Here is a 12,431-nt window from a genome sequence, read left to right as displayed (position 1 = left end):
TATTAAGTGCAATCTTCTCCTTTTGCCTAGAAGACATTCAGAAATGCATCGGTAAGGGGTACACTAGCACCCACCACAGTTCTGTGGTGGTTTTTCTTCCTTAAAGCAGAATTGACAGATGGTGATGCAACAGAATTGGTTACCCTGATCTGGGAATATGGAATCCTGAAGTGATACAGGCCAGGTGAAAGCATTTAGCTCTCAGAGACAAGGTGGAAGCAATCACTAGATAAACAAAAGGGCGAAGTGCCAATCAAAGCATTTTGATCCAAAAAGATCTATAATGGTGACTGGTTATAAGATCCCTAAAAATTAGAAGATTCTAATTCTGCTGGGCAAAAGTGAATGAAAATCACAATAATTGGAAGAGGCCACAGATATATACTGTGAAATTTTCCTCTAAGCCATATTGGAAGAGATATTTTCCAGGGATATCATTCACTGAGAAATGGCTAATGGCTACTTGGGAGAGGAAATTCTCATGCTTCCTATTTACTTAACAATATTCTTTTTCCCTTCTTACATCAAAGAGCAATTCTCTTTATCTAGGAACCATCAATTTTAGCTCATTCTCAAAAAAAAAAAACCTTGCATTTGAAAGTAACAGTGATTCTTCATTAATTGTTATTATGTAGCTTGACAACAGTCATAGTCAGTCCCCATCAATATTTTGAAAGTATTTGTATATATGTAATATACAAATTATACTCAAATTATTTTTTACAAGTTTCATCTATGGCTTCCTTAAAATAGTGCTCAGTCATTGTCACTTTATGTACAAAATAAGTTTATCTAAGTACCAACCAAAAAAAATTTTTTTTTAATTTTTTTATAGTTTATTGTTTCTAATACAGATATAATTAAATGTCCTTTCTACCTTCTATAGGTACTGCCTTAATACATGATCACCACATTTTTTTTATTAAAAAGTTTGGAATATTGCTTTCTAACCTTTGTCATACCATGGCACAGGTAAGAAAACAGCATTACTGAACATAGGGATAAATAATAGGCTGCCAAAGACCAGAATAGACTGTCCAGGGCTCTAGCTGTCCCTGGCACCACACAGATCCCTCAAAGACTGAACAGAATGCACACTAAATTTCTACTCACAAGCCATCTTTTCAACTAGATTTCAACTGTTGTATTATTTCTCCTAATAACTGAATTAAACTGAAGGTGAAGGGAGCCTGACAAAATACAGGCCAGGGTTAAATATCTAAGAACTGAAACTGTGAAAATACCCTGAACACGATCTCCTGCTGTCTCATATTTTGCGTCTCAATGACACTGCTTCACTTCCATTTAATTCTATTTACTCACAGTTTATTTTCCCCATTTTGGCTTGAGCCATTTCAGTAATACATTCATAGCACTTAAAATTCCCTAGGGAGAGCTGATCTGATTGCAACTAGGCCAATTATCTGACTTGACTGACAACTATTCCCCAAAACATTAACATCACATTAGCTGGTTCCACTATAAATTCATGCACATTGATAAGTCTCCCCCATCTTATAAGCAAACAAAAAAACCAACCACAGCTATATAAGGCCCACCATCAAGCTGTTAGAAAGAATGGAATTCAGTCACGGACTCCAAATCTTCATCTCTCATTTAGTTCTTAATTGTGACCAATCCTTCTGCAACCAGTAAATTTTTATTACTTTGCAGGGTGGTGGTTTTCAGTGTGGTCAAAGTACTACCCACATCAAATCATCTACAATAACTTGTTAAAATGAAGATTTGGGGGGTGGTTCCCAGATCTGCTCAGTCAGAGTACCCTTCAGTGATGCCCCTTCTGAGCAATCAGCTTGGGGAAATGCTATTTTAGTCATCTGTAGACTCCTAGTTGCCAATTCCAGTATTATTTTTGTAGTTCTTATTCTCCTTTACCTGTAGAATACTTGAGCATGCTTATTTTATTCTTTTAAATTCCTCTTTCCGCAACCTCACTCTTCACCCACTTGTCAAACAACTTCCTCTTATTTTTTGCTTATTTTATTCTTATTTTTCCAAATGCAAAATCCTTAGGGATCTAGCTCTAATATTTTTTTTTATATTCCTCAAAAAGAGGCAAACACTTTTTCTTACAAATTGAAAAATGCCTCTTTGAAACCAACTCCCAATTTTTTATCTTTACTCCAAAACTTTCTCAAAGTCTCTTACTATTTTTCCAATTGTTGAATATCTCCACTTTATGATCTTATTACCACCTTAAAAATATGTCAAAACTTCAAATATTTTCAGCCAAATCAGATTCCATTCTTGACTCCTCTACTTATATTTATAGTACTTCCAGTTTCTAGCTCAAACCCCATGGTATCATTTTCAACCTGTCTATCTCCTACCCTCACATATTCCTTTTTTAGGTACTATTTCCTCACCATTGCTTGAATTTGTCTTCCCCTTAATAACCAGTCACAACCCTGATTGGGATTTCTTATTAAGTTCTGTCATGGCCTCCTGACCTTTTAGTCTCTTCTACTCTGAACAACCTAAAAAACCTGCCACTAGAATATACTTTATAATAGCAAAAAATAGAAAACAACCCAAACGTCTATCCATACGTTTATGCAGGTATGTGAATGCATTGAAACTAAAGGATAAAAATGAAAAGGCTAGTAATTTAAATATATATGTGTGCATATATATACACATCTACTATATTTATGTGTGTTTACATAAAGACAGAGGACGTACACGTGCGCACACACTCTCAGGAAGGAACAGGGATAAATGCTAGACATTTTTGCATATACCATGTATTACAGATTTGATTTATTTTTATATAATAATTTTTAAATCTCAATTTTAAATATCAAGAGCTAAATTAAATGAATACTTTGAACTATGTCATGGACTGGAGTCACAACTCACATAAAGACGTTACTTAAAGTTACTTTGCCTGGGTGGCTTAGTCGGTTAAGCGTCCGACTTTCGCTTAGGTCATGATCTTGCGGTTCGTGGGTTCGAGCCCCGCGTCAGGCTCTGTGCTGACTGCCAGCTCAGAGCCTGGAGGCTGTTTCAGTCTGTGACTCCCTCTCTCTCTGACCCTCCCCTGCTCACGTTGTCTCTCTCCCTCTCTCTCTCCTAGAAATAAATAAAACATTAAAAAAAAAATTAAAAAAAGAATAAATAAAACAAACTGATTGTACGTATCTGGTGGAATATATCCAAAGGAGAAGAACAATTTTAAATTGTTGTCAGCAATCAGGGGCACCTAGGTGGCTCAGTTGGTTAAGTGTCTGACTTTGGCTCAGGTCATAATGTTGCAGTTCGTGGGTTCAAGACCTGCATCGGGCTCTGTGCTGACAGCTGAGAGCTTGGAGCCTACTTCAGATTCTGTGTCTCCCTCTCTCTCTGCCCCTCCCCCACTTGTGCTCTCTCTCTTAAAAATAACATCAAAAAAATTTAAATTGTTTTCAATAATCATTCTATTGATGGTAGTGATGGTATTGTTATTCTGAGACTACTATGTATGAGTTGTGGAAAAAAGTGAATAAGAAGTTATCTTGCTATCAATAGGAATCAGGATTTTGGTGTGAGAGGAAGGAGATACAAAAGTAAGATTTAGTAGGTGAATTTAAAAAAACCCTGTGAACCTGAATTTGAACTGAAATTACCATTGGGAATGAATAAACTTTTTTTTTAACCTTAAATTAACGTACGTATTTCCAAGGTCTTTTGCTCTGAAAAGACCTTGGGGGAAAAAAACCCTCAGTATTAATAGATAACCTTAGTATCAAGATTATAATTTTTAACCACTTTCTATGAAAAGGAAATAGAGCTCTTTAGAGAGAAATGGCCAATTCCAAATATGGGCAAGAAATGCACAAGATGAGGCGAGAACATTCTGTTGTAAGAGTAACTATCGAAGACTATTGGGATCATGTTCAGAAGACAAAGGCACAAACATGACAAGGTTCTCACATGAGACAAGGACACTGTTCACATGATACTGGGAAATTATAGCCAGAGCAAAAGAAGAAAAGGAAATTAGAAGATAAAGATTGGGACAGAAGAAATACACCTGTCATTATTCACATATGACACAACTGTATGAAGAAAATTCTAAAAGCTCTACAGATAAACAATCAGAATTAATTTAGCAAGGTTACTGGGTAGAAGGCCAACATAAAAAAATTAGTGTTATGTTTATATATCAGCAACAAATAAAAAATAAAATATACAAAACGATATTACTTTAAAGAGCATTAAAAATACTAGAATAGAAGTAAAACACAGAGAGGTCTAGAATAGTCTTCTTTTTTGAAGGAATTTTTAAAAACATTTTTAGTTATTTTTGAGAGACAGAGTGTAAGCCAGGGAGGAGCTGAGAGAGAGAGGGAGACACAGAATCTGAAACAGGCTCCAGGTTCTGAACAGTCAACCCAGAGCCTGACGCGAAGCTCGAACCCACAAACTGTGAGATCGTGACCTCACAGAGATGTTCAACTGACTGAGCCACCCAGGTGCCTCTAGAATAGGCTTCTACTAACATAAAAGAATAATATCAATATGAATTGTAATAATTGAAACACAAATATTTAAATTCATAATAATGAAAAAATTCTCATTGGTTAACTTTAAAAAATGACAGGGAACCAGCTATTTTAAAAACATAAAGATAGAGAAATAATCCAGCTATTGTATCAACTACATCCCAGGTAATCAAACCATTTATAAGCAAACATTTAATAACATTCCAGCTAATGACAGAATCTGAGTATCAAACTCTGCAACCCCTAATGAAATAATGGAATTAGACAATGATCGCTGACCACTAATATCACAAAAAGAAAAGAACCCAGATATTGTGTCTTGTGATGAAAGTACATAATAATACTTATGAAGTATTCTTGCTAAAAACAAATAAACAAACAAACTGAACCTCTATTTGAAAGCCTCTAGATTTAACCATTGAGTTCAAGAAATAAGTAAGACAGAGAAAGATTAAATGACATCATGAAGATGTAAGTAGCAAAAATTAGATTGTGGCAAACTCCATTAAAAACAGTTTCTTCAAGAACTAAAAGAAAAAAAAGTGAGAGAAAAATCTATAGATATTTAACATACAAATTCCAATATAATGTAATTTTGATCTTGATTCCAACAATCTATATAATACTTATGAGATATTTAGAGAATTACTACTAATTTTTACGGTGTGCTAAACTGGATTGTGGTTATACACGTGTGTATTAAAGAGTTCTCATATTTCAGAGATGCGTTATCAAAGTATTTTCAGGTGAGAGAGAGAAAAACCAAAAGCCTCGTAACTACAGAGAACAAACTGATGGTTACCAAAGGGGAGGAAAATGGGGGGAGGGGTTAAATAGATGATAAGGATTAAGGAGTGCCCTTGTTGTGATGAGCCTAGCTGATACATGGAAGTATTGAATCACTATATTGTACACCTGAAACTAATATTAACTAGTATGTTAGCCGTAATTTAAAACTTAAAAAATTAAAAAAGAACTAATATGTCTGGCATTTCCTCTAACATAATCCAGCTTGGGGAGGTATATGTCCTAACAATTATTGAAGCTGGGTGGTGGGTACATGGGTAGTCACTATTCTATTTTTGTTATGTTTAGAAATTTCCATAATAACTGAACATAAAAAATAATGTAAAATGGTGTCTTAATGTATGACACTTCCCTACACAAAATCCTTTAAGGGTTCCCTTCTGCCTACCAAAATCTGCTAGACTCAACCCTCAACTTTTCCATCCAGTGTTCTATTCTCTAGGTTCAAACACTATAACATTTCCCATCTAATCTTTATTATTTTGAACTGGAATATATTCTCCCTCCCATTTCAGCCTTCTTAATTTTACCTATTCTTTAATGTTTATCTCAGATAACAGAACCTTAGAGCCACAAGAGGACTTAAACTTAGATGCAACTAGTTTAGTGGTTTTTGAAGAATTTTAAAAGTTGAAGTTTAGAAATTTGGATTTAGAAATCTGATTTTCTTCAAGTGAAGTATCTTATACAACCATAACACAAAATACAGAAAGGAAGCAATAAGCATTGCTGCTTTTGATGTAAGGCAGTCTAGAGTCTTTTCTTTCAAGCTTTTATCTCTGAACAAAGAATGACAACTACTAGTATCTACTGCAATCTTGCAAAGATACTTTTAGAATAGACAAAACAAATTAAAAAAAAAAAACCATAATCAACCTCATCAAAGATTGTGAAGATCCAAGCTAGGAGGAACAGAGTCTGAGAACCAATAATGTTTAATTAATCTGTGACTGAAACTAAGAAACAGATTGAAAAGGCTGAAGTAGAGAACAAACTCACAGTTTCACTAAAGATACATATCCTAACTCAGTTGCAAGCAAACTTTCCTTTCAATCTAATCACATTATAAACAGCTAAATAATCTTTGGTTGATTATCAGAAATCCTTACTTGTCTAAATTATAAAGGATTAAATCACATTTGGATGGAACTTACAGAACACTGGAAAATGGGTAATCTTATTTAAAGATTTCTGCTGATACTATTAATCAGAATAACTAATTTACAAAATTATTCTCTAACATGGTTAACATTTTTCTGCATGTATATGTGCAGTTTGTATTCATAAACTTTGTGGCATGAGAAATGATATTTTAGTTACTGGTTTTTACTATCACACAAGCATGGTGATTAGCAAAGATTAGGCACTCAAATGTTTGTTGAATTAATCAACAAATGAGTAAGAACTATTATTTGTATTCCTAGATTCTAATTTTTAATTGAAAAAGAAACAACATGAGTGAAATACCAGGACACAATGTTGAATATATTTGCTACATCGATAACTTTTAAACAAAAACTTAAAAGAAATTGAATTTTCCTTTAAAATACAAAAAGGGCAATGGCTTTATAACGCCTGTAAAAATAAATACAAAATGGTTGCATAATTAATTAGGTAATAATTTTTCCAAAAATTAAAAAAAATTAAGAACCCCAATGCTTCCACGTAAGTTATTATTTTCAGCAATCTCTGGACACTGCTGTTGCAAAGACTCTGGTTTTGAAAGCTGAAACCCACCAAAAAATTTAAAATATTTTTACTAGTCAAAGACACCAAAAAATATAAGATTTTTAATATGACAATGGATTGCCTTAAATCACATACTAAATTGCTCTATACAGGGAGATTTCACAATCCAGGAGCCATAGCCATGTTGCTGCAAGTAGGATTTCAACAAAGTTTTAGCTTCTTGATAGGATCCAGACATACACTATAGAAAGAAAAGAAATTGAATTATAGAATATAGGCAGAATTTGGCTTATGAAAAGTAAGTAGCCTTAATTTTGTTTCGTTTGACATTTTAACAATTACTGAAAATGTTTTTGCATTCCTATCTTTCTCATTATTTTTGAAACTAAACATTTTCCTTTCCAACACTCCTTAAAGACAATTTCTTTTTTTGTTTTAACACTTTTTTAAATGATTACTTTAATCATACTCATTACAGAAAACTTGAAAGGCAGAGAAAATATTAAAAAGAAAATAAAAACAATCTGCAATCCCCAACCTGCAGATAGCCGCCATTCTTATTTTGGTTTATTTCCTTTAACTTTTTATAAATGAACATACTGATGAACTTTGAAAAAGCTTTACTGAAGTATAATTTACATACCATAAATGGATTCACTGTAAGTATACGGTTACGATTTTTGTAAATTTATACAGGTATGCAACCATCTTATAGTCCAGGGGTGAAACAATTCCATCACCTGTAAAAAGTTCCACTGTGCTCATTTGCAGTCAATCTGTATTCCCAGCGCCAGCCAATCATGAATCTTATTTAAAGTTTTGTTTTTTCTAGAAATTTCATAAAACGTAATTAACACAATATAAACTCTTTTCTGTCAGGCTTCTTTCAGTTACCATGTTTTCAGATTAATTCATGTTGTTTCATGTATTTATAGTTAGTTCTGTTTTGTTGATAAGGAGTCCATAATATGGATTTATCATATTGTTTATGCATTCACCAGCTGATGAACATTTGAATGCTTCGTTTTTGGCTATTATGAATAATGCTGCTGTAAACATTTATGTACAAGTCTTGTGTGGATATAAGTTTTTGTTTCTTCTTCCACAGATACTAGTGTAAGTGCTGGATCACATGGTTAAGTATAGTATTCTTTGCAAGAAACTGTCAAAATGTTTTCCAAAGTACTGTACTATTTTACATTCCGACATTGCAAGTGGTCTCCAGTTTCTCTGCAGTAATACCTAATATTTATTTTGTATTTTAGTTTATGTGCTGTAGTATCAAACTGTGGTTTCATTTTGCATCTCCCTAGTGACCAATGAAGCTGAGCATCTTTTTTGTGTACTAGGATATATTCTTTGCTATATATGCACTGGGTTGGAGTGTCAGAGTGGCTCAGTCGGTTGGGCATCTGATTCTTGATTTTGGCTAGGTCATGACCCCACGGTCATGAGATTAAGCCAGGGTAGTGAGATCAAGCCCTATGTTGGGCTCTGCACAGGGAATGGAGCCTGCTGCTTAAGAGTCTCCCTCTTGGGGTGTTTGGGTGGCCCAGGATGTTGAGCATCCAACTTTGGCTCAGGTCACAATCTCACAGTTCAGGTTTGTGAGCCTGACCCCAGTATCAGGATCACTGCTGTCATCATGAAGCCCACTTCAGATCCTCTGTCCCTCTCTCTTTCTGCCCCTCCCCTGCTTGCACGCGCTCTCTCTCAATAACATTAAAAAAAAAAAAAGTCTCTCTTTCCCATTCTGCCACTCTGTTGGTTTCTAAAAAATACCCCCCAGAATTAAAAAACTGGGTTGTTTGCCCTGTTAACGCTCAGTTGTAATAGTTCATTATGTATCACAGATCCAAGACCTTTCATCATGTATGATTTGCCAGTATTTTCTTCCAGTCTATGGCTTGTATTTTCATCTTCTTAAAGATGACTTTGGAAAAGCAAGTTTTAAATTCTGGAGTCCAGACTTGTGTACTAAATTCACATTTCATATAGTTGTTTTGTTTTTGGTAAGATTCCACAGGATATTTTACATACAAGATGTATGTAAATCATTTACAAAGAAGTTTTCTTCTCCTTTCCAGTCCTCATGACTTTTATTTCTTTTTCTTGACTTGCTGTACTTGCTAGGACTTACAGAATGTGGAAGAGAGCAGACATTCTTGTTTTCTTCCACAATCTTGGGAAGGTAAGGGGTAGAGTATTCTTCCAACACTAAGCATGATGTCAATGGTAGGTTTTTCATTTGAGGAAGTTTACTTCTATTTCTTATTTAGTATAATCGATCATGAATATCAGCTGTTGATTTTGCCAAATACATATGGTGTATCTTTTGAAGCAATTATGTGGGTTCTGAACTTCTATTCACATACTGTATTACATCAAATAATTTCCTGTTACTAAATCAACCTTGCATTTCTGTAACAAATCTCCTTTATCATGGTGTATAATCGTTTATATGGGTGGCTGGATTTAGTCTGAAATATCTTAAGAATTTTGCATTTATGTACCTGAGAGTTACTGGTTTGTAGTCTTCATTTTTTTGTGATGTTTTTATCCAGTTTCGGTTATTAGGGTTATAGTAACTTCATAAAAGGAGTTTGCAAGTGTTCTCTCCTCCATTTTATGCAAGAGTTTTTGTGGGATTTGTATTTTTTTTTGCATATATGTTTGATAGAATTCAGTCTACAATTCTTTAGGCAAAGATTTTTTAGTTTTTATTTTGATTCCAATTAATATACAGTGTTATATTAGTTTTAGGTGTACAATATAGCAATTCAACAATTTCATACATCACCTAAGTGCTCATGGAGACAGAAGCACTCCTTAATCCCCCCCCACCTATTTAACCCATCCCCCACGCCCCTCCCCTCTGGTGACCACCAGAGTTTGTTCTCTATAATTAAGAATCTATTTCTTGGTTTGTCTATCTTCTTAGGAAAACAATTTTAATAACTCAACTTCTTTAGTTCAATTAGGATATTCCCTTTAGTCAAGTTTTATAATTTATGCCTTTCTAGGAATTTGTTAATCTAATTTGTCTAATTTTTTGACAAAATTTTTTGACAGCAGATTGTTCATGATATTCCCTTACAATTATTTTAGCTCTTTGGGGTCTATAGTGATGACCCTTCTTTCATTACAAATTTTGATCACTTGTGTTATCTCTTACCAATGTTGACTTTTTTTTTCAATGAACCAACTTTTGATTTCAGAGTTGTTTTTTTCTATTTCTCTGATTTCCATACTATCCTATGCGATTTCCTCCCTCCTTTTAATTTGCTCTCCTTCTAATTTACCAAGGTGGAAGCTCAAATACTGTTTTTTACAATTATCTTCCTTTCTAATGTCAGTGTTTAAAGCTATAAATTTCTAACCACCACTTCTTTGATTATATTCCATAAATTTTATTATGTTGTATTTTCATTCAGTTCAAGATATTTAACTTGCCTTATAATTTCTTTGATGCCTGGGCTATTCAGAAGTTTTAATTCTCAAATGTATCACTTCCAAAATTTCATTTCATTGTTGATCTCTAATATAATTCCAAAGTGGTAAGAACATACTTTGCATGATTTTAATCCTTTTAAACTTATTGAGACTTGCTTTATTGCCTATACTAGAGAATGTTCCATGTGTACTTAAAAAGAATGTATGTTCTGCTATTGTGTAGAGTGTTTTGCATAGGTCAGTTTTGTTGGCACTCTTATTTAAGCCTTCATATAATTTTACTTATTTTGTCTAGTTGTTCTATCAACTGCTGAAACAAGAATATTAAAATCTCCTACTCTAATTGTAGAATTCTCTATTTCACCTTTCAGTATTCCCCAGTTTTGCTTATGTATTTTGGAATTCTGTTGTTACTAACACATACAATTATTATACATAAATATACAAATATTATATATAAATGATATACCTCTTATTTTTGAAGAATTACTTTGGGGTAATTCTATAGAATTCTTGGTTGCTAGGTTTTTCTTTCAGCACTGTATACATATCATTTGCATTCTGGTCTCCATTATTTCTTTTCTGAGAGCTTTTTTAAATATGTAATTTATGTATCATAAAACTCATTGTTTTGACATGTGTGTTTCAATGACTGTCAGTATATTCACAAAGTTGTACCACCATTACCACTGATTCCAGAAATTCTTCATCAATTTAAAAATGAATCCTATACCCATTAGTAGTCAATTCTCATTCTCTCCTCCCCACCAGCACCTGGAAACCTCTAATCCACTTTCTGTCTTTACGAATTTGACCATTTTCATAAAAATGGAATCATATTATCTGTGGCCTTTGGCATCTAGCTTCTTTCGTTTAACATGTTTTCACGATTGATCCATGTTGTTTATGGATGATTAAAGAGATATGGCACATTTTGTTTATCCATTCATCAGCTGATGAACATTTGGGGTTGTTTCCACCTTTTGTATATTATGAAAACTGCTGTTATGAACATTCATGTACATGTTTTTCTGTGATATATGTTTTCAATTTTCTTTTTCAAAAAAATTTTTAATGTTTATTTATTTTTGAGAGACAGAGCATGAGCAGGGGAGGGGCAGAGAGAGAGGGAGAAACAGAATCCAAAGCAAGATCCAGGCTCCGAGCTGTCAGCCCAGAGCCCGACGTGGGGCTTGAACTCCCAGACCGCGAGATCATGACCTGAGCTGAAGTCGGATGATGCTCAACCGACTGAGCCACCCAGGTGCCCCTGTTTTTAATTTTCTTATGCATATACCTAGGAGGGAAATTCTTGGGCTACATGCTAACTCTTTATTTAACTTTATGAGGAACTGTTAAACTGTTTCTCAAAGCAGCTCCATTTTACATTCCTATCACCAATGTGTGATGGTTCCAATTTCTTCACATCCTGCCAACACTTGCTAATTAATGTCTTTATTTTTTTACTATAGATATATCCTAGTATGTGTAAAGTAGTAAACCACTGTGGTGTTCATTTCCATTTCCCTAATGATTAATGACATTGAATAGCTTTTCATATTCTTACTGGTCATTTGTTAACCTTCTTTATAGAAATGTCTATTTAAACTCTGGTCATTTTAAAAACAGGGTCATCCATCTATTATTAAGTTGCAAGGGTTCTTTGTATATTGTAGACACAAGTCCCTTATTGGATATATAATTTGCAAATATTTTCTCTTAGTATGTAGCTTTCCCTTTGTTTTCTTAATAATTTTGAATGCAAAAGTTATTAAAAGTCTAAAATATGAATTTTTTCTCTTACGGATTGTATTTTTGGTAGGTCTAAGAAACCTTTCTGTAACTTAAGAATACATGTATTTTCTTCTATGATTTCTCCTCTGAGTTTTGTAGTTTTAACTCTTACATATGTCTATCATCCATCTTGAGTTAATTTTTATATATAGTATGAGGTAGAGGTCCAAGTTCATTCTTTTC

The 12,431-nt window shown here is 33.7% G+C and overlaps 1 protein-coding gene across 2 annotated transcripts in view; it reads right to left on the bottom strand.

Annotated features, from left to right (window-relative positions):
* Positions 1-12,431, bottom strand: part of ADAD1 (adenosine deaminase domain containing 1) — an 84,947-nt gene that overhangs the window by 31,961 nt on the left and 40,555 nt on the right. Inside the window, exon 12 of one of the 2 annotated variants that reach the window (XM_077770888.1) lies at positions 7,137-7,242. In XM_077770888.1, the coding sequence (XP_077627014.1) occupies positions 7,137-7,242 (106 nt within the window). Of the gene's footprint in view, positions 1-7,128; positions 7,243-12,431 lie in introns of those variants that run through there. The other variant, XM_077770887.1, reaches the window with a different exon arrangement.

This window comes from Crocuta crocuta, unplaced genomic scaffold (assembly GCF_008692635.1).
Source record: "Crocuta crocuta isolate KB4526 unplaced genomic scaffold, BGI_CrCroc_1.0 scaffold331, whole genome shotgun sequence".
Classification (NCBI taxonomy): domain Eukaryota; kingdom Metazoa; phylum Chordata; class Mammalia; order Carnivora; family Hyaenidae; genus Crocuta; species Crocuta crocuta.
The sequence above is the reverse complement of the archived record's forward strand: the minus strand, read 5'-3'. Positions and strand labels throughout refer to the sequence as shown.